This window comes from Pholis gunnellus (genome assembly GCF_910591455.1).
Source record: "Pholis gunnellus genome assembly, chromosome: 13".
In the NCBI taxonomy this organism is placed as follows: domain Eukaryota; kingdom Metazoa; phylum Chordata; class Actinopteri; order Perciformes; family Pholidae; genus Pholis; species Pholis gunnellus.
The window spans coordinates 2,205,232-2,228,273 of NC_136540.1; the positions used below are offsets into that span (position 1 = coordinate 2,205,232).

Genomic DNA, 23,042 nt, shown 5'->3' on the forward strand with positions numbered 1-23,042 from the left:
TCAACCGACATACTTTGTGGAAAAAAATACTGGTGTTTTCAGACTGAACACAGCACCTGTTCAGCTGCAGAGAAGACTTAATGACACGAGCTGAATTATTCAACAGCAGGCGTACCATGAAAATGACAACATCTGGCCGGAGAACAGCATCCATAGTAGAATAGTTGAGATTTAATTCTGAAGCATCTATGCACCTTTCAATGCTCAGATACACACAAACATGCAAGGACAGGTGAGCTTTATATGTCATTATATGTCCGTGATGTTAAAGACACATGTGTATTTAGATATCAGTTTTCAACGGAGCATTTTGCATTATTTGCAATAACGTCCATGTGGTTGACAAATATTTCAGTTCCACTTAGGACCCACAGGAGTCAAGGCGAGTTTAAAAGCATCAATTTGTTCTGCAAATGTCTGACTGGACTATTTTATACCTTTTTTCAAAGTCTCTCTACAGAAGGTTTCAGTCTAAAAAAGATCATTTAAAGTTCACTTTAAGCTTTTTTTAAAGTATTTCTGGATTTCTTTTCTAAATAAATCATAATGTATTGCTTAGTTCATATTTCATGTGTTGTTATTAATGAACACAATCAACTAGAATGAAAAAAATGTAACCTGCTAACTGAACAAAGAGGGAAAATGTATCATTACTCTGTTGTTAAAGGACCAGTGTTGCCTTTACAGGGATCTATGAATGGAATCTAATATTAATAAGTATGTGTTTTTTTATGTGTAAAAAACGTATTTCACCCAGGAGGTGGCTGCCCCGCGTGAAACGAGTACTTAAGTAACGTCACTATCGTAGTTATTTTAACCCAAACTTAAATCTTTTCCTAAACCTAACCAAGTTTTGTTATTTCCTGTGAAGGCGGAAGTTTATTTTGAAAAGACCGTATGTATGTAATGAGAGGAATGTGACACGTGTTGCTGGACTTTCATGGAAAAACACACGAAAACTTGAGAAGTATATCATACGAACCGTTGTGTAAGGATACGTTGCTGTAGTTCTCCTACACGCTTTGCACACGGGAGAATCCACACAGCACCTTTTTTAAAGAATTTAAAAGTTCATACACTACTATCGCTTCACTTAAAATCACCCTCAACTGCATCGTATAGTGTTTCAGATACAGTATATAATGAGAGGGAGAGATAGAGAGGAGAAAGCGATGCACCATGTCTCTGCCCTTTCTATTAAAAGCACCTGAGCTCAGCAGAGATGCTCTCCTCCTGCCTGTGTAGTCTGGATCCAGGCCTTTGTCCAGCCTCTGACAGACAGACATGGGATCACATTTTTATCGATGGAGAGAATTGCAAAACAAACTATTGCTTCTCCAAGAAGAGTAGGCTTCAAAACTATTGATTAAAAACAGTCCTCATCAGCCTCCCAGAGTAAACATCATCTCACTGTTTACCAGCTGATAAAATCAAGTTTTCTTCTGGTGTTGAAATCCAATAAAAAAAAACAGTTTCCTCCCCCGAGAGCCTCGATAGCAACACATCATGTAAATGTGTTGTGCATTACATAAAGAGCATGCTTTTCATTCCTGGCTCTTGGGGGAGCCAGAAAAGACTAACGCCGCTGCCGGGCCCTTTTGTCCGTCCGTGTGACCTACATTCTCTCAATAGTGAAATGCTAACAGGGCAGTGGGTCTATTGATAGCCGCTCTCTGGACTCGCTCGCGGAAACGGCCAAGAGAATGATTAAACCAGATTAAATAGACAGTTATATTTGCTGTGGCTTTGAGTGGGATCTCGCTGAGGCCCTGCAGTGGGACCGGCGCTTTAACTATAGCTCATGTGTGCGACTCACAGTATGGAGCTGTGGTCTTCGTCAATGTCTGCAACATTTTCTGCTGTTTAAAAGTCTACAGAGGAAGAGACAATGAAGTCTGCAGTGACTTTACAAGATGCTTTACATGCATATAATGTGATTACTGCCAATAAGCCCACAAAACGAAGCAGTAATGAAGCTGTTTAGATCCTTCTATACAGTTGCATTTCCCTGTTTTTCTGCTTCAGTCGTCGTATTATAAGTTTAAAAAAAGCCAAATTACAACAGAACACATTCGGGCTGCAACTAACAACTATTTTCAGTGATTAATATTGTATATAAATAGTGAAAATAACACGGTAGTAAGTGAATAGTGAAAAACATTCATTAAAATATTGATTTTATTGTCACAAAAGCAAATGAAAGCTGAATGCTGGAATTTTGCAATCTTTAACGATTAACGTTTAAAATAGTTGCTGTTTACTTTGTCTGACAATATAATAATCAACGTCAGCTCCAGAATTATGCATTTGTAACTTTACATAATCTGTAGAGATACTGTCACTCTAGTGCTCAGCATGTTTTTATTGGTTTAAAATGTCCCGGGCCCGAATGACAGAACAAAACACAAGAAGAGTTGTTGAAGGAGAATTAAATGTAAAAAGAATATAGACAAGAAAGATAAAACGGGAAAGAAATGAATTCCAGGAGGAAGTCATTTGGATTGGTAGAGGTAAACAGAAGACACAATTAAAACTCAGATAATTCTGCTACAACAACAAAAACACCATCGAGCAATTAAAAAGCAAACGGCAAAAGAATACGACGGCATTGGAAGACAAATATTTCTTCTTGTTTCTCTCTGACTGCAGGCATACTCACAGCGACAGATGGGGCCTGTTGTGTTTACGTCACAAGGAACGGTTAGTGTTTGTTATCTCGTGTAATTCTCCTTCTGTTATATTTTAGTCTAATGTCAGAACTGCTGGGAGGATACTCTGATATTGCGATGACAATTTCCCATTTCATTGCATTGAATGCACTCCTAAAATGACGTGTTTCAGTTTAAGTAAGTAATATTTGCAGGAAACGTCCACTCTCACACGCATATTATTCACAAACCTTTTCGGTGTTCTACTGTACTTAGCTCCACCCTCTCTCATCACTTCTGGTTGCAAAAAAAACAACAAGATGGCGCCGACTAAAATGCTGAACTCAAGGCTTCAAAACGGGAAAAGAGCTTCTCTGCAGAGAGCCATGAGGGGCTCACCCTAAAACCTGACCTTTACCAATTCTATTTTAGATCCCTGAAGCGTTTTCTGCCATCAAACTCCCTCATCTTCATCTTTTGGATCATGCAGGCTGAGAGAGCATTTTATTTGTCCTCTGTAAAGTCTTAAGTCTTCTACAATGGTTGCAGAATAACAACAAGTAACAGTTCTTGATTTAAAAGTCTGTACATATTTTTTTGCTGACTTGGCGTTTATCACTTTACCTTCAGAGCCATGCAGGCACGGTGCATTAGCAACAGATGGATTACGTAGATATAAGGTATAAGCCGCTTTACTGCTGAGTAGATTATTAGACTGGTGCACATTCATTTTCATTTTCCACCTGTCATCCATTCAGACGTCAGAAGGTGATTGTATCAGGTGGACGACGGGTTGCTTCTTCTTTTACCGACTTTTCTCTGCGCACATCGAGAGATGGACGACACTATTGGTCCATTAAAGTTAAAACATGCTCTTCTCCACGGCACTCCACGGTCACTGCTTTATTCGTCTCACCAAATGTTTGCAGCTACAGGGGCACAAGGGCCCGAATGGTCAGACGGCCCCTAACACAGAACAAACAGAAAGCTTGCGTCACGTTTGCTGTCATGGTTCGGGATTGTGTGCATAATTTCAAAGGAACAGAAGAGGCAATATCACATCATAACATTACCATGCATTCATAGCACAGACACACTATAGGGACACATATTATACATGTTGATGTTGCTATAGCTGTAAAAGGACAAATGCTTTGATACAACTATCCCTGCTGGCAAATATGCCGATACATCCTTCCTCTGCACCCCTTTTTTATCTGCACCATATTTAATTTACTATACTGTACCTTGTTTCTGCACCATTTTTGGTTCTGCTTTTATCTTTTGTTGTATGAATTGCACATGTGATATTTTTATTGTTAAGCACATTAGCGGAGCCGGCCAAAAAGCAAATTCACTGAACAATGTTATATTATGTTTTGTTTTGTTATGTTATGTATGTGACAAATAAAACTTAAAATTAGAAATGTGCGTCACCAAAATACTTTAAATTCATATGTAACGATACCTCTGATTGACTTTGTTTATAGCTGTGTGTGTATATATAGATATGGTCATGCATATGAATTTTGTTAATTTTCTTTTTGTAATGTATTTTGTCCTTTAATCTTATTTATTATTATTATTTTGTGTGTATGTGTGTTGTATAACCCATGTGCTGAAAATGTGATTACATTTTGTCAATATGAAAGCTGTGTGTGTTTAAGGTGTTCAGACGTTAAAGTGACTAAATATCACACAACTTCAAGGCTTGAATATATGTTTTTGTTTTGTTTTTAACTATGTTATGATGACCATATATATGATGGTGACTGCTGGTTACTTTGTTTTGCAGCACGTGAATTTAGCCTTTTTCAGACAAAATTATGCATTTGGATTTTTTTCAGGTGCAGCGTTATAATTAAAAATGTATTTTTACGCCGACATGGTTGGGACATAAAAGGGGCGGGACCTCCGCCGGCCAGCGCTGTAGGCGACTGACGTCACCAGAAACGGCTAGCTACCCAGTTGTTTTGGAAGAAGAAGAAAAAGGGTCACAAGCGGAAGAAACACCGGATTTGGGTTTCGGACAGTATTCGATTTTTGGTCCTGCTCAATAGTTTGTTTTTTTAAATACATTTTGAATAATGTCGACACCGGCAAGGAGACGGCTTATGAGAGATTTTAAAAGGTACCGCAACGTTTTGGCCATTTCTTCTGTTTAGTGTGTGTGTGTGTGTGTGTGTGTGTGTGTGTGTGCGGCTAGCGTAGTTAGCTTAGCGTTAGCTCCTGGTGCAGAGAATGCTGTTTCTAAAGCTTTGTCTTGGAGTTATTGTGAAATAAACTCCTTCGTTTGTATGTTGTGTCATCGTGCGTGGCATTTGTGGGCTTGACAAATTGATTATTGTCTATTTTCGATTGTATTTTGACGATATCCGATGAAGGCTCTTTGCTGTTATGCTATACAGGGAATAACGTCAGTCTGTGCTTGTTTTTGTTCGTGGCTAGTTTGTTTGTTTGCTAGCTTAACGTCAGGTGCAAACTAGCAACGGATTGCTGAGTTATGTGAGGTGGCTTGAAGTTAAATGTGGCTGTAAAAAAGATCCAACAAACCGGCTGACTTGTCCTTGTCTGGCCCTGATTATTAGCTAAATGTGACCCTAATTACTCTGTGCAGTCTGCAAGCTGTGGGTTTAAATGTTGCTGTTTATAAAGGCAACATTAGCTGATTTCAACCAGTCAACATTATGATTTCAACCCCCCCCCCCCTTTCTTCTTCTTCTTCTTCTTCTTGGCAGCAACGTGGCTCCCAGGTGTTGCACAACCCCATGTGTGGGGTCAATGGGTGCACCATCTCAATATTCAAGGTGTCTCTTGACATGTGCCTGCAACCTCTTCTTAGTGCTTTATTATTATAAGTATATCTAAACAACCCCACATATCCCTCTCGTGTAACTTATTATGTTATCAAAGGTGTGCCGCGAGGACTAGAATGTGTCTGGGTGTTGTGAGAGAGTCGCACCTGCTTGTAATACCTGCCGTCCCCAATCTGTTGCCTGGTTCCATATGGCATCCTACCGTGTTATTCACACACATACACATACACACACACACACACCTGTCAGTGGAAAAGGAAAAAGATCCTAAGCTGTTTTACTCAGAACAGCCGTTGAAGCAGGGTGGATAGGGTGTCTGTAACTGTACTCTGCTCCCCAGGTGGTAAACTGTAACACACCGAGTTAAGACAAAGCCCACAATGGTGCATTCCTGGATCAGCCTTGATATATTGTCTGTGCTCCCCTTGTTTGATCTTGTTTGAAATTTATTTGCACAATACGCATCTTGAAACTGAGCTGTGTCATTGCTTGAACAAGACGAGAAGAGGTTTTAGCTCGGTACCTTTTTTGATGTGGAAAAAAACAACACTTTGGTGTTGAAGTGCTGCTCAAAAAACACCTGAAGTTCCTCAGATTCTATTCAACAAAGCAACCCTTTCATTTCCTCTCAACCATCAGCTGACACTTCAATACTTTCTGTTTCTCTCTTTTTTTCTATACTAGTATTGCTCCTGACTGTACTTATGTGAGGGTTCAGCTTTATAATAGCATTTAGTTTGTTATTCTAAACTAGCAGACCGTAGTCAAACAAGTTGTATCTGAATGCCAGAAAGTATTCTAAGGCTGCAACTGGCAAGTCCATTTTGATAAGTATCCACATATATTCCGTTTTAAATTGTATAAAAACACAAATCCACACATTGGTGAAGCTAATGAGAGAATGGTTAGCAGGTTTCTTTTATTCAGAAATGACTTGAATATCAAAATGGTTGCATACCAATCGGTTAATCAACTAATTGCTTCATATTTCTGTCAGAATGAACCATCACAGAGCGCCCTCACTTGCCCCACTACTTCCCCTAATCTGCAGTCTGCAGACTAATCAGTAATCCTCAGTTTCACAAGTCAAACAAAGTGACCACCACCAGTCTGCGTAGTGGTGGAGTTTGACTGCAGCCTCCTTCAGCTCAGGCAGGTTACAGTGAATGAGGTTAATTGCAGCGAGTCCGTCTGCAGCGAGGGACTGAGACGTACTAACCAGCCTGTGTTATAGCTGTAAGCGCTTATTAAACCAGCTTTTATACAGGGAGAGGGATCGTAGGCTGACACAGTCTGTGGTGGTTCTGGACCCGGCCCACATGTACTCTTGAGTATCAGCAACGGACCCGGCAGACTAGATTCTCTATTCTGAACACGCTGCCTTTATTTGTGTTATAGGCTCCGCTGATCAATAGTTTAACAAACCAGCCGCTGTTTGTCGGAAACTTCGCTGACAGGAAATGTTGACCTGCGACGTCTGTGTGTGTGTTTTGATTTGTTGACGTCTTTGTTGCTAGGCAGATGTTGCTGTGTTGTTATTAGCTTGTCAGTCAAACAGCTGAGGGCTGTTGTCTTTGTGGAGCTGATGATTATTGTCATGAATGATTAATCCGTTCTTATTATTGCTGGTTATCCCATGATTACTCATTTATGCAAGTCAAATCCTCATGTTTCCAAATAGAAAACTCAAAAGTGTGCATTCACTATTAAGGCCTGTTTGAAACTGTGCCAAATATTTAAAGGCGCTCAAAGTGTATATTTATATATATATATTAATATATATTTATATATATCTCAACATGGAGCCGGCAGCTAGATGCTAACGTTGCTAACAACAAATACAGCGCAAACAACGATAACAGTGCTGACAGTGTTTATTGGGGAGGCTTAACTTTCAAGTCTTTATAAAGTTATTACCAACAATTTTGATTATCAATTAATCATTAATACCATTTTAGTCAAACCAAAAAGCCAGAAGTTTGCTGGTTCCAGTTTGTCCGATGTCTGGATTCGTTACTTTTCTTTGTTTTTATACTAAAATGTTTTGGACTGTTGTGTTCAGACTAAACTAATCGTTTTAAGAATTCAGGTGAAGGTGGACTCTCGTGGCTGAAGCCTTCAGATCCTGATCCTCTGGTCTGGGTTCAGTAGTGCTTCAGAATCAGATCCTGGTCCTCTGGTCTGGGTTCAGTAGTGCTTCAGAATCAGATCCTGGTCCTCTGGTCTGGGTTCAGTAGTGCTTCAGATGAGCAGTCCTGCAGGCCTGGCTGTCTACTGAAGTCCTGTTGATACAGCAGCTCGTGGTTTGACTGATAATTATCCTGCAGTCAAGGTGTTAATTAAAATCCTCACGCTCTCTCCCCCTCCTGCCTCCCCCCTTCTTTCTCCCCCGTTTTGTTTCCATCCTCATTTTCTTCTGTCTCTTTATCTGTTTCTCTTTTTTTGCTCCCCATCTTTTTGTTTTGTTCTCTCCTTCTCTCTCTTTCCCTCACTCTCTTTCCCTCTCTGTCTGTCGCTCTCTCTTTCCCTCCCTCTCTCTCCCTCTCTTTCCCTCTCTGTCTCTCTCCCTCTCTTTCCCTCCCTCTCTTTCTCTCTCTTTCCCTCCCTCTCTCTCCCTGCATCTCAGGCTTCAAGAAGATCCTCCCACCGGTGTGAGTGGAGCCCCATCAGAGAACAACATCATGCTTTGGAACGCAGTTATTTTTGGGTGAGTCAGGCTCTTAATCCAGTCCGCCCTGCTGTCTTTACTACCCCACACACACACACACGCACACGCACACACACACAACCCCACAACCCCACAACCCAGCCACGTTGTCCTGCTTTAAAAAGAAAGCAAATAGAAGAAGAACACTGATTACAGATGTGATTGAGGCCCAGAACAGTCTGGAAAAACAGCATGTTTTGAATTTGTGATGTATCTTGGGACACAATTTGAAGTGCAAATGAAACTTTTATTAAAAGTATACAAGTAGTGTGATATTCAAAAATGTAAAAGCAAGAAAGCGCAACAGCAGAGAGTGATTGAAGACTCGACACGGTGCAACAAAAACAAACCAGAGAGACACGCGTGAGTTTAAAATAGAAGTTGCTAATAGTTCCTCACCTCATTCACAGTCAAAGGGGAAGCTGTTAGAAATGTGAAACTTGTGTGCAGCTGTTTTAATCGGCTCCTTCACACAGACTCCGTCAATGTGAGGAGCAAATAGACACTCTGGTGTCTGCAGAGCAAATCCTCGAAGGCCTAGATTTTTGGAATTTGTAAATAATTCTCTCTGTCTCTCTCTCTCTCTCTCTCTCTCTCTCTCTGCAGGCCTGTGGCAACACCGTTTGAAGACGGTAAGTTGAAGATTCATGTTGTCCAGTAAAGCAGGCTCAGTGGGAACATGTTGTCTCCAAAGCTCTGGCTTTGATTTAACTTCCTGCTGCACTGATATTTTAGTGAAGGTGGTCAATCCATCAATCACAGCCAGCGCGTTGTAAACGTTATGGCGAGCGATGGCGGGTTAACACGGCCGAGCACTCAGTCGCAACATCGCACACTGAAACATCATAAATAGGTCCGAAAAGTACTATGGAGAGGAAATGATTACCAACAGGGTATCTGAGTGTTTTAAGGCCACGTAGTACTTTAAATACTTCACGTTTTTTTTACTATGTAATAACAAGTTGACTCGCACCAAATCTACTTAAAGTGCAGTTTTCAGACTCATTCTCTGAGGTTAGGGCTCCACACACACACACATTTGATCTGTGACGACACAGTGACGACGAGTTTAAATAGTGATATTGAAGAGTGATAACGAGCCGGATGATGCAGTTAAATCATCATCATGACAATCAGGATATCACATAGAATAATCAAGAAAGCAGTAAATATATAGCATGCTTTTTAATAACACAACGCTCTGAATTATTAACTTGACCAACAGAAAACTGTAGACTGGTTTTAATCTCTTTAAAAATATAAATGGCTGACGTCCGGACCAGAAGAGTATCTGAACATAAATGTGTGTACGTGGTCGTGAACTTTAGTTCTGCTGTGTAATGCCTTCAGTACAGGAGATCTAGAACACATTTATGCACATACACACCTTTTTCTTGCCAGTAATTATGACTCTGGTCCGGCAGGAGAAGCGCTGACTCAGGGTTCATTGTTCTTCTCCTTTTAGCCTGCAGCGTCGGCGTCTCCTCCTCCTCGCTGGAGGATTAGCCTCTCCTTCCAGTCGAGCCGGCTGTATTTTTAGAAACCTAATTGTTTCTCTCGCTTCTCTCTGACCGGCTCGCTCCTTCACATCTGTATTCTCCTCACAGGATGACTTGTGTCTCTCTGCAGGAACGTTTAAGCTGCTGATAGAGTTTTCAGAGGAGTACCCAAACAAGCCTCCCACAGTTCGGTTCGTCTCCAGAATGTTTCACCCAAATGGTAAGTTTGCGGCCTTCCGTTATCTCAAGGCTTCCAGTTTCTCCTCATCCACGCAGAATATGCAGGAATGAAAATATAAACGCTTTTTACACACAGCGACCCGCCCAGCCGCTGCATTAACATGCCGGTGGAGGTGAAACAACAACGACGCAAGCTTACAAACCTCTCCTCAAACTTGTGATCATTTATAATCTACTTTACTCTATTATTGTCTCGTGACGGATGAGCACAGAAATCTGACTCTGCAGAGGATTTTCCTTTTCTCATTGAAACAAAAACAGCTGCAAAATGTGCCATAATCACATGGAATAGATTACAGTGATCGCCTGTAAAAACAAAGTCGCTCACATGTCGGCCTGTAAACAAACGAATGAATACATAGACTGTATTCTATTCCAACATATAGAATATAACCAGTCTGATAATAACTCATAATAATTAGTGTATAATGTGGGATTACTGTTCCTTCTTTCATGGGCTTTTGGGGAGTTTTGTACATAATGCACGTATTAAAAACACACAAAACGGTGTAAAGCCAACATGGTGCTTTCTGACTGAGCCGTGTTCATTGGTTTGTGCTGCATGTTTTCTGAATAATTCCTCTCTCGTCTACCAGTTTACGCAGATGGAAGTATATGTTTAGACATCCTTCAGAACCGCTGGAGCCCCACGTACGACGTGTCGTCCATACTCACCTCCATCCAGGTGGGTTGGTTTCTCTTCGCGCCGTCCGTCGGAGCATAATCGCACATTATTGGGATGTTTGTCACCGTGTTGTTTGTCTCCTGCAGTCGTTGCTGGATGAGCCGAACCCGAACAGCCCGGCCAACAGTCAGGCCGCTCAGCTCTATCAGGAAAACAAGAGGGAGTACGAGAAGAGGGTGACGGCCATCGTGGAGCAGAGCTGGGTGGACGTGTGAGCTCCTCCTCCTCCTCTTCATCATCATCACAGTACTCTAGTCTTTCAGTTATACCTCATCGAGAAAGAATAAAAAAACAGCAACTATATCAGAAGAACTCAAGTGCCACCCTGAATAAAAACACAAACAAACCAGAATGGACATTAACATGCTTGCCAATACATTTGAGGAAGACGAGGAAGGGTAAATAAATCTTATATTTGTTTCTTGTCCTTAATTTTACCTTTTTTTTTTATTGCATGATGTGAAATAAGTTATTGCTAACAGAATTTGTAATATATCTTTGTGGATTGATGCAGTTAGTGTTTTGAGTTTTACACTTTTTGTTTGTTTTTCCTTTTTTTTGTTTGTTGTTGTAACGTCTGCTGGTGTGCACACAACTCGGCTGTTTGGAAAGATGACCGAAGCAGCATATTTTGAAGAAAATCAATCCCCAAAAATTAATTAAAAAACGCCTTTCAGAGTCGGTTCCGTCGCAGCTCATCGGGAACAACCGGCTCTGTTCCAGCATATCGCTATTTTAGGAGAATGGCTCACAGACGTCACAGGATCGGCCGCTCTGAGCTTTTTATTCCAATCGTTTCCTCGCTCCGAGGCAGACGAGTATATTAGAGAGGGAGTGTTCTGAGAAAGTAAACATCAACACCACGAGTCCCGGCTGAGCCCAGGAGAGACGGGCAGACTTTAACCTGAAGTCTGCTCAGCGAGTCTTCCTGTTGTCCTCTTTGTCCGAGTGTCTCTTTGTTAATTGTTCTCAAAAGCAGAGGAGCTCAGGAGTCTCCACAGCGCTTTAGGATGTTCTTGAACGGTGCTGCTGCTATATCGTGTTTATTTTGGGGCCTTCGGGGCTTAAACGACAGCTTGCCTGTGACGTGTGTCGGTGCTTTTGATCTTTCTCTTAAAATGACACATTTGACATTTTAAATTTAACGAATGAGCAGAGGATGAAAGCATGAAAACATTTAAGAGGATGGACTGCAGTTTGAATCATCCTCCAAAAGCCTCAAGTTGTCTTCACGCCTGCGTTTTGTCTATTTTATTTGTACGTGAAACCCAATTTAAGAAAGACCCGTTGAGTATATTAACCCGGCTCAGCTCCAGATAAAGAATCCACAGGAGACGGTCGTCATAAAACAGAGTTCTCCCAATTTATTTCACCTAAAAACACAGAAGGGATGTTACGAAGATTTTGTGAATTAAACGAAAGAAATGTATACTTATAACAATATGCTGTATAAACATGATAAAACACATTTTTCAGAGTTTGAGATGAGTTTCTTGATCTTTTGTTTGTCCTTACCGTGTTTAAAATGTAACTTATTAAAACAGTTAGCCCTAATTTGTCCGTAAAGATGTTTCTTCTGTAGTATTTAATTAATCTTACTTAATCTTCATTTAAAAGCATTTCCTCTTTGGTTCTGATTAAGGTTGAGTCTGTGCCCAGAAATGGTCATAAAATAATTTTTAAAAAGGAAAATAAAACGCCTGCAAGCGATTTGAAAGTAATAATTAAGATGCAAAAAGAACCCTAAACTGAGAAAATGTGCTGGAATGTTTCGTTCCGGTTTTGTGCAGACCATGAACCAGCTGAACTGTGTGTGGTGCTGTAGAGCTTTGAGAAAAGTTGTTTCCTCGAATGTTTGTTTATTCACACAAAACGACCCCATGATAAGAAATAAAGTCTTTTATTATGCTTCAGACATTAGGAAAAGATCCACTTTCATCCGAATTTATTTTAAAAACTTAAAACGACGAGTACGCTTAAAAACAAACCGTAAAACAATGGTGTAAAATGGACGAGCAGTGAAGCTCCCACACGTGTACAATTAAAAGCTGAGCAACGCAGTCGTTCTGCTTTTGATACCAGATTACAGATGTGAAAACATCTGCAATAAAAACGTGTAAAATCATGTAAACAACAGCCGAGTCCCATCGGTCTTTAGGCTTCATCCGACACGACTGAGCCGGTCATCGACCCTGTGATGGAAAAGAGAAGAAAACATGAAGGATTTTATGTTGTCAGTGTGTGTGTGTGCGCGCGTGTGTGTGTGTCCATAGACAAACCTGCTGCTTCTTCATGATCTCGTCTCTGGTCTTGAACACCGGCGCGTCCTCCACCACGACGCCTTCGGCCATTTCCTTCACTTTGTCCTGCAGCTCCGTGCTGTACCTGCCATCGGTGGAGAGAAACATGCTGTTAATATTTATTAATAATACTAGTACTCTGCATCTTTAATCCATCTGTGGTGTATTGTTTCTAGTTTCTAGTTACAAATTAGTGACACATTGTCATATTTCTAGCAACATTGCCCATTTCCTGCGTATAATATAATAAATATCTGTAGTAGTAATTGCGGTCTTAAAGAGCCATTTTGGTTGTCGTCTTCCGGACACTAGGGGGCAGCAGCGAGCCCAGTAAGAGCCGAAGAAGAGTCTGAACCCCCCCCACAAACATACAGCCATGCTCAACACACGATGGTGATTTTTGCGATTTATCATTCAGACGTTATATCAAACATTATGTTTTAAAAGACCAGTCCGATAAAGGTGTATATTTTACTAAACCGTGAGGACCAGCACGTTGTGTTTACGCACCGACAGCCGAGGAAGACGTTGTTCGCCCAGACCATGGACAGAGAGACCAGCTGGTCCAGATGCGGGTCCTCAAAGTCGCTGATGTTCCGCAGGACGAACTCCCTCCGGGCCTGCCATTGTTTCTCGCTCTCACAGTACCCTCGAAACGTTTCTACCTGGTCCGCCAGGGCTCTGTTTTGCTGAATAAAATCCTCCACGTCCATGTTCGCCATCTTTGCTCTTCTCCGGACGAGTCAACAAAGGCAACTTCCGGTCTTCCGAAGCGGGTCCCGGAAGTAGTCTTTTCCAGCTCAGCGTGTTTCAAACAGCGCCTCACCGCGGTGGAGCTGAGCGCTACAACTGGGCCTGAAATACCCTCTGCACACGGGCTTCTCGCTGGTTGTTGGTGGTAAACAGCTGGATTCAATTACTTAAACGTGCAACAATTCATTAAATAAATACATTTACGTAATAATTCATAACGTGAAAGAAGTTTTATGGAGCTGAAAAGTATTCTCAACATCTCTATCCGAAATGTCAAATAGTTTGAGTTTTCTATTTATTTTGTATTTTCAGTACAGGTATTCAGCATGTGAGTATTAACGGCGTTACCATCCACAACATAGCAAGAACATAACACATCTGCTAATGTGACAATATAGTTTTTTCTCTCTCTTGCCTGGCTCCAGAGACATTTCCTGTTATATCTACATTATATGGGGATATATCATCTTTTTAACGTGACATTTTAGTAGTATCTGTGGTGGGCAATACGCCGGATATCATTGGTAATTTGAAATTATTGTAATAAGAAAAATACTGTATCTTAATATGTATGTTGTCATATGATTGAACCATGGCCACTTACCTTGACTTTAACCAAACTTACCCTTTATATATATATATCTTTTTTTTTAAGTTGTTGCAAATAATCATATGTTATAATTAAGAGTATATGTAATATACTTGCAGACTCCAACGACAGATGCCTTCCAGTCCCATGGCTTCTTACCATATCAAACTGGTAAATTTAATGAAAATTGAAATGACAAAAAACATCAATGAAATAAATACAATAAGTTGCTTTTTTTGAGGAATCATACGATGTGTGCGAGAGTAGGAGTGCACATTATAACATCACACATTTTGACTTCTCATAGCAGCATAAGCAGACGTGAAACTGAAACTTTCAACACTGTCCCATTTAAGTGTCTCAGTGAGTCATGACAGTGGAGTGAGCGTGCACATTACCTGGACCCCTGGAATGAGCTGAAATGGAATTCAGCCGTCACTAATGTGACTAATTACACCTGTGCCTCCCCCGCTATGCTGTGTCAAAATGTCTGCTGTGAAAAGTACCTCCTTGGATCGCTGTAGTCTGTTTAAATATAAGCAGTAGCTGCTCACTGCCTGTAATGCTGCCACTGAGCACCACAGACTGGAGGTGAGCTGACACCGCTTTAGGCTTCTTCCTCCCCTACAGCTTGATCGCTCTGTTTCTTGCTTTGCCAGGAGATGTATAAGATTCACACACACACACTCACACACACACTTTCATTTTTCTGTCTTCTTCTCACTTGAGCGACACCTCTCTCTCTCTCTCTCTCTCTCTCTTTTTGCACTTGACCAGCCTGCCAGGAATATGATCAGAGAGAAATACAGGACTTTTAACCTCCAGCCTATGTAAAGAGGCTTATGGTCATTGAGGCTGACAGATACAGACACAGACACACACACACACAGACACACAGCAGAGGGGGATTTGGGGCTTGTTTTGACATGAAGTCATTGATATGCAGAGGGATTCCAGAGGAAGGCAAGCCAACATGAAGTCAGACGGACAGACAGAGCAGTCGCTGGTTTTGTTTCCACAGTAAAATCTGATTTAACTGTAAATCATGTCGTTGTAACAGCCAAAAAACATTCGGGGGGAATACAATAAAGGGCTTGGCTTCTGTGATATTTAATCAAGGGGAGAGGGTCTATTAAAAAATTGATTTCTTTTTTTTATTGCAAACCGGCAGAGTGTCAAATTAAAATGACCCCAAAGAAAAGTTTGCGCCTGCTTGAGAAGATGATCCTGATTAAAAAAGAGAAAATTATACATTTGCTTTTCATTGTTAAAATGGCTGTATTCTTAAAAAGATATGCAAATTATTAGAATAGACACACACACACACACACACACACACACACACACAGTGTAACCTCCTGCATACCAGATGTATTATGTCAACACATTTGGTTTCAAAGAGAAAGTTGAGGTTTGTAAACAGTGCGACTTTTCATAAAATCTCTTAAGGAACACCTGAAATTGAGTGCCTTGGAAACCGAGTGGCTGCTGTGCATTCCATATAACCCCCCCCCCCCCCCCCCCCACACACACACTCACACACACACAACACAGCAGGTTGTAACAACAGTCGAACACGCAAAGGTGAAATGATGTCGGTGCAGATCCAGACACGAGTTTCTTCGCTGTGCATCCTGACGGGTTCAAGTGAAGATCGAGAACATTGATGAGAGCCGATAAAAGGACATTTGCATATTTGCATTTGCCAAAAAGCCCATTATGATGTATAACAATGAGTGTTTCTGTAGGCTTTATTCAGAAATATAACTTTGTTGAGAAATGCTGTTTGTTTTCATTCCTCTCTTAAACTTCTCCCACATGTTCCAGCGTCACCCTGTTTCCCGTGGAGCCCTGAACGTTGTAATTCTATTTCCACGCAGTGTACAACGTCTCCCCAACAGGCCGAGCTCTCCTGATGCTCTGGATCAAGTGTTTTTTCTCTGACACACCACAGAGACGAGGAGAGACATGAACAAACTCCGTTAACACAGGAAACATGACGCTGTCTGAATCTTCCCTCTGCACACTGGACTCGTGCGCATGCACAAAACACCTGCACGATGGCCCAATCACAACCTCCACAGTCAGGGACTTTGCGGTCTCGTTACCGCAAAATCCTTAAGGGTTTACGGATGTCCAACTGTCAAATCGTCGAGTGTTTGAGGGCGCTCTCGCAGACATGTTGAGCCCTTTATGAGCCCTTTCCGTAAGTCCGCATTTCTGCAGACTTTGCCTAAGGGAATTACCCACAATTCATAGCAATGCGACGTTAAACACGGGGTTGCCAGTGGAAGACGGATATGTAAAAATGGTAAAAGAAAGAGAACTACACATAGTTCAGCCTGGCATATTACATTTACACAAAAAAAACATGAAGGATTAAAGATGGTACATGAGATGTACACAACTGAACCCCTAACATTAACACTAAATGCCAGCTCTTAACCAGTTTCTGTAAGAAATGAGGCCCCTATAATGTCCTCTCCTCTGACATTTCTTTTCTAGAGTCGGTCCTAGAAAGACAAGAAGTCATAAAAACCCACTTTCACCTCTTCTCAAATTCCCTCCCGGAGAAACCCCACCAGGACACTCCTGAGTATGTTGTATTTTGGGCTGCTTCCAAGTCATACAAGTCGCCGCTTTATTGAGTGAACCGACCCATTAGGTTTATGGCCTCGCTCTCCCCTTCTCACTCTGCCTGAAATACACACTGATGCTGAAATAATACACTGCGTTCCAGCCGGTCTTTGGCAGACAGCCGTTCTTGATGAGTCACCTAATGTATGCTTACTCAGGAGAAAACTATAATTGGGAAACACACAGACAACAGGTAGCCCTTTCAGCCGGAGTCCTGGGGGAGGGCCAGCCAAAAGAAAAGAATTACCCACTCTGTAAAGTGTGTGTGCGGAGATGAGTGTTACTGCGAGGAGAAGTGAACAGGAGAGAGGGAAAGTTGTTATAGATCATTGTGAACCTGTTCAGGGGTGTAGAAGATAATGAGACGTGTAAATCAGGACATGGCAGAGAGTACAGAGTCAACTTTGAATGAACTCCTTCAGAAGCTGACTCAGACTGACGAGCAGTTAACGATGACGAGGCAATTTTAGTCAATGTCATGCTTTAACGCTCGCTTAAATTCCTTTATTTTACCACAATTAGTTACAAACTCAGAGTTAGTGCGCACGTGTCTCTGTGGGTGAGTGTGCACCTCCTTGTCTGTCCGCGTCTTATCTCGCATTCTGCTGCAGCAAACTGCATCATATTTTGGGTGGCCGGTTATGGCTGCATGCTCAAGGACCTCCCGTGGTTTCGGTGACTCACACTGTCACCAAAACGCCTTTTATTGCTTATTCTCTTCACTCACTACTCTTAACCGGCCCCCAACCGTAAGGGCCGCTAGTGATAACACAGCTAAGTGCGTTGCAGTGCGGGCGTGTTTGGCTATCAGCTAACTGAAGTACCAGTACACACAGTGCTGAGTACCTCGCCGCAACTCAGCAGCTGCTAAAGCAGGCAGACAGCTTGGTGACGGCTGGTATGACATGTCATACAAGCTGTCACCAAGCTGTCGTCTTCAAGCCGATCGCTTGCATACATAGCCTCTTGTTTTTGAGTTTGAATGGAGTGTGATTTAAGAAGCCTCATTTTTCAAGTCAACGTCATAAAATATACACAGCACAGCATGCACAGCGTGATTACGCCTCTGCATTTACCCATCCCGGTATATTAAGAGCAGTGTTTTATCTTAGTCCTGAAAACAACAACAGCATAGTTGTTTCCCAAACCCAGACCATGATATCTCCCTAAACCAGATGAAGTTGTCTTTGTGCCTAAACTTAACCAAACCTCAAGGTGGAACTATGCTTCTGCTGAGACATATTGAGATGGTCTTATCACTGTTTAAAAGTCATGACATAATACTTCCTGTTCTGTACTTTCTATTCTTCCTGTTTATGTTATTTCCTGTTGGCACCCACTCTCATGGCAGATGATCATTTTGATCATTTTTTAATGTAGGCTGTATGAAATGAGCTGAGCTCAAACATACTCTAATGTCTAATCTAATGTAAAGGACGAAGACATCTTGTTTCTAATGTGTTTAGTTTTCTTTTTCCATAAACGTCTTCATACAGCCCAATACGCCCATAAACCATAAATAACAGCACTTCCTAATGTACTTGTACTGCTTTTAGTGTACTTTATGAAAACACACACATGAAATGAACATGAATTGAATTTTGAACAATAAAAATTTAATGTAACAATCTATTAACAAAACAGATGACGAGCAGCCTGAGACGTCTCGCTGTCTCTCATCCTGATCTGCTGCAGCCCACAGACGAGAAGAACCTGGAGAAGCAGCCGGTCTTCTGTTCTGGTGTCATCAAGTGGCGTTTGACAGACGTGGCGATGTAGTCTTCAAGTACTGGATCCCCTATCTTCAAAGAGACCACCACCATAAGTTTACTGCCCGTCTTCTTGCGCAGGTCCTTGAAAATCAACTTGTCGAGGCCCTTGAAAGTTTCTGGAGTGACCTCAAAGTCGACACCCTCGACTTCGGCCCATGCCCTTTCAAACAGACGCTGAAACATGGCCTCACGTTCCTCGCGTTCCACTAAGGTCAAGTCCAATTTAACTTTCCTGAATGCCCGTGAAACCAGCACCCACAGGAAAACGGACATTTTCAACTTATCTTCCTGCACAAGATTTTCACGAGTCGCTGAAGGAGCTCTGTTCTGGTCGTCGGCGTCCAGGGATCGTGTTGGTGTTGGGGTTGGTGTTGGTACAGGTGTTGGTGAAGGTGTCAGTGACTCCACAGTGCTGTGCTGTACGTTAGCATGTGGGATCTATAATAGCGTGTCCAGCATGGGCCTGCTACTCTTTTATATAACAGGAATAGCAGCGCATTTTCTTGGAAAATCATCTGGATTGAACCCTGTGGAGGACCAGTTCAGGTTTGACCCCTCTTGGTTTAAACCATTTCACCAGGTATAGAAGGCTAATCACTGGAAAATTGCTAAATAAGAAATTCAAACCTTTGGTCGCAATGTCCCAGCTGTACATACCTGATCATCAACGTCTATGAGAATCCTAAAGTTAGATTTTGATTGAACCCCACAGCTGTTTTAGTTATGAGCATTAGTATGTAGGAGGTAAAGCCACCTTGAGACTGAGGAAAAAACAACAACATTTGGAACAACAAAAACACGAGACAAAGCGGGACAAAGCATCTCTGAAACCTTTTGGAGAATGCATCGCAGTTTGCTGCGGCACTCAGAATTAGGCTGCACTTGACATTGCATTGAATTAAGCCTGCCGTAGAGGAAGGGTGCTCCAAACATTTTTTAGGTTTGGGACCCAAGTGATAAAAGTAGCCCGTCGCCCTGGGACCCAGACTAATTAAAACCAGTGACATGTAGGGATGCTGGAGCAGTAGGGCCTGCCAGCTATTTCAGGTCCTGAATCCTGACCTATTGTTTAAAAAGATTAGGATATCTACCCGTCTATTGGCCTAATTGAAGTTGACATGGATATTGGGGCCATGATTCAGTGCATGAATCTCCTCACAACACGCTCTCCACTGCAACACCGCCACACAGCTGCCTCTAGTGTACTACTAGTCATCTCTGTGTTCACATGTTGATCTTATTTCCTGGAATGTGTGGTTATGGAACTCAAATGCAACCTATGTCATGGAAAAATAGCGTAATGTTGGCCGATGCTGTGTGTGTGTGTGTGTGTTGTTAGCGGTGGTCGTTGTGGTGGTGGGAGAGTGATTGTGATTAATATCACCAGCAAGTTACACTGACAAGAGTTTATGTCTCGTAAATAGCGAATAAAGAAAAAGACGAAAATGTTTGGAACTAATTAGCTTGACTGGAGAACTTCAAACCAAATAGACTCCAAAATCCCAAGACGATGAAGGGAATTCATCGTGAAGGGAATCACAGATTTTGTTTTGGACTTCTTTGTGCTTTTGCCGCTGTCTTTAAATCAAAAATTAAGGAGCAGATGAAGCTTTGGAAAGTCATGTTAGTGTGATGGTACGGTGATTTGACCACCGCTGAGGTAACTCACATCCATATGCAGAGCAAGTCTTTAGTTGTTGTGGTATTTGTCATTGTATAAATGGTACATAGTGGAGTAGTGTTTGAATAATACCACAAAAACATATATGGTCCATAACTTACACAATCAAAACTAACATTTAGCGTGGTATTATGCACAAATACACCTTTAGACATTTTGACATGTCACAGAACGTAGAGTAATAACATAACAACAAGAGTGGTCCCAACATTAGAAACACCACCCAGTACAATCCATACACTTAGTAATACATATATAGTCAAATGAACACCTCTGTGATCCTATCAATCCATAAAGAACAGTGTTTTCTCTGTAAAGGTAGAATTTATGTCTGAGCTGTTTTATTGAATCACATTACATTTTTGAAAGTGTGTTTTGAGAGTGTAACGAAGCAGATTTACTCAGCAGAGAACATCCGTATCATTACAGTCTTGAGCTACGAGGCGATGCATCGCTGTAAGCAGCCAGAGAAGAGCAAGGAAACAGTCAAGGCCATCGGCACAACTGATCCTCATCATTTTATACGACAGTATAAATGACTGAGCGCGTCTGAAAAGGTGTTTTGTGAAGCCACAGCGTTTGGAAAAAGAACATGTGGCTCAAAACGTAATAATGTCACTACGTGTGAATAGAGAGTTGAGAGCACATTTATGTCCTTTCAATGTCTCACTATGTACTGCTCACGCACTGTGGAGTTCATTTACAGCGCACAGCAGTGTTGCCAGATCAGATTGACAGTATTTACATGTTGTGCTTCTTAATACTTCTGCTGTTGTAGAGGGAGGTGTGAGCCACATGGACTCTTGGTGGAACTACACTGCTTTTGGGATATTTCTCTGTAGATGAGAATTTATTTATTTGCTGTTTTTTGTTTGTACAGAAAGACAAAAAGCAACACACCAGAAGGATTACGGAGCAGGAGGTTATTCCTGTTTTGTAAAACAAAATCCATCCAAGGATTTTCTGAAAGTCACGATTATATTATTCAAAGATATTCCGTTAACATGTTTTCAACCTCGCAATAAATCAACTTCAACTCACCCTCACCCAGTGATTTCAGCGTCTACAGCTCCTTCTTAATCCTGTGATGTGGTTTTCCTATAAATAAGGACTCATTAGTTACCAATACTTAATCCTAAGAAACTAATGATAAATAATACAAAACTACTAAATAAAGTAAGTAAAAAAAGAACTAAATAAATACTAAACTAATATTCTCAAAATACATGTAGCACCTTTAACCATGTATCAATAACAATTAGAAATGCAGCTGTAAACTCCACAAAAAAAAAATGCCGCAACTACTATTTTGACCCACATCTGGCTGCATCTGCTTCCTAAATAAACATTGTGTGCATCTCATCAGACAGTAAATTGCATTACCTCCCATTAGAAAACGACCATGACGAGGGTCACAGGCTGTTTCCTCAGGGGACGCTCCCCACCAGCGCTCTGTGGAGGAGGAGGAGGACAAACTGTGGGATGCTGGTGTTGCATTTGAATGTGTGCCAGAGAAATCTCCTCCTCTGTGTCCTTCACCGCCTCATTTCACTTTGTGCAAAACAGCTTCACCCCCCCTTTCTGTCTCCCTCCCCACTTTCTGAGTGACACCTGATACAGCTGATATGAGCGTTTGAAGCATTCTGACATCCTTGCACGCAGGTCTGTGTGTTTGATACAAGTCGAATCGTCCTCAATAGTTCATTCACTCAGACATTTTAGATGCAAAAATATAAAAGCAGAGCAAAGTGGAGATGATCAGCTGCAGAGATGCGGAGATACAAGCTGCACACACTTAATGAGACGGGGAGTTTTCGTGGGGAATGAAGACGGATTTGTTTGCTGAAAGCTGCACTTTGCAAACATCAGACTGGAGAGCAAGTGCAAGAACATGTAGTCCGGCTAGATAACGGGCAGAGGACAGTGATTTAGAGACCGTGGATGGCAGTAGATTACGCATTGATCAAACACCCTCCTCCCCTTTTTAAATATAGATTTTAGAGAAAATGTGAAGGAAGCTAATTTACTTGCCAACTATTCCCTTTTGGATCACTGCGAGGAGCAAAAATCAATCACCGGTGGAGAGATATTATCACTTACAGTAAAGTGCAACTACAGGCCTTCGCTTTGAACTTCGGGCACCGGCTGCAAATTATTTGGACAGCAGTCATTGGTGAAGGTGAGAATGAATAAAAAGTAGGTGGATGGATTGTGGTTGAGATCTATAACTATTAATACATCACAGGTCATTTTTAGGCTATTTTAAGGTGACCATTTTTTTGGAAACCTTTTTAAAAAAACGTATAATATGCAGATATTTCTCAAATTCATTCACTTTTTTATTTGTGCAATTCACTCTTCTTTCAGGGGCTGAAATAAATATTCTAACTAATATAAATTTAAAACATGATATACATTTGAAAGCAGATGCACTGTTCATGGCATGACGGAGTCCTCCATTAATAAATAAACCTATTTTTCATAAACTAGTTATTTAAACCACGGATGCATCTGTTTTTTTTTATCTTGTATGTCCCATTCCCCCCCCCCTCCCTAAAAGTGAGCCTGTTCTGCTGACGGAGTGAGAGTGAGTCAGGTGAGGGTTCAGTCCCCATCCTCTCCTCTCCGAGGCGCAGTAATCTAGCATTTCTCAGAGTAGGAAGTGCAGTTTGCGGTAACAGTGAATTGAAAGTACGCCATAAATATGGCGCCAAA

The 23,042-nt window shown here is 41.5% G+C and overlaps 2 protein-coding genes across 2 annotated transcripts; one reads left to right on the plus strand and one right to left on the minus strand.

Moving 5' to 3' along the window:
• The first annotated feature begins 4,603 nt into the window (after positions 1-4,603).
• Positions 4,604-12,309, plus strand: ube2b (ubiquitin-conjugating enzyme E2B (RAD6 homolog)). Its single transcript, XM_079172175.1, has 6 exons — positions 4,604-4,779; positions 8,091-8,171; positions 8,778-8,803; positions 9,801-9,890; positions 10,507-10,595; positions 10,682-12,309. Exons 1-6 carry the CDS (start codon positions 4,736-4,738, stop codon positions 10,808-10,810), a joined length of 459 nt encoding a protein of 152 aa, XP_079028301.1. The 5' UTR covers positions 4,604-4,735; the 3' UTR covers positions 10,811-12,309.
• A 170-nt stretch (positions 12,310-12,479) lies between these two features.
• Positions 12,480-13,632, minus strand: cdkn2aipnl (CDKN2A interacting protein N-terminal like). The gene is made up of 3 exons (XM_079172279.1): positions 13,406-13,632; positions 12,875-12,980; positions 12,480-12,787 (listed from the first exon to the last, which is right to left on the minus strand). The coding sequence occupies exons 1-3, from the start codon at positions 13,615-13,617 to the stop codon at positions 12,779-12,781; spliced, it is 327 nt and encodes a 108-aa protein (XP_079028405.1). The 5' UTR covers positions 13,618-13,632; the 3' UTR covers positions 12,480-12,778.
• Between the last annotated feature and the right edge of the window lie 9,410 nt (positions 13,633-23,042).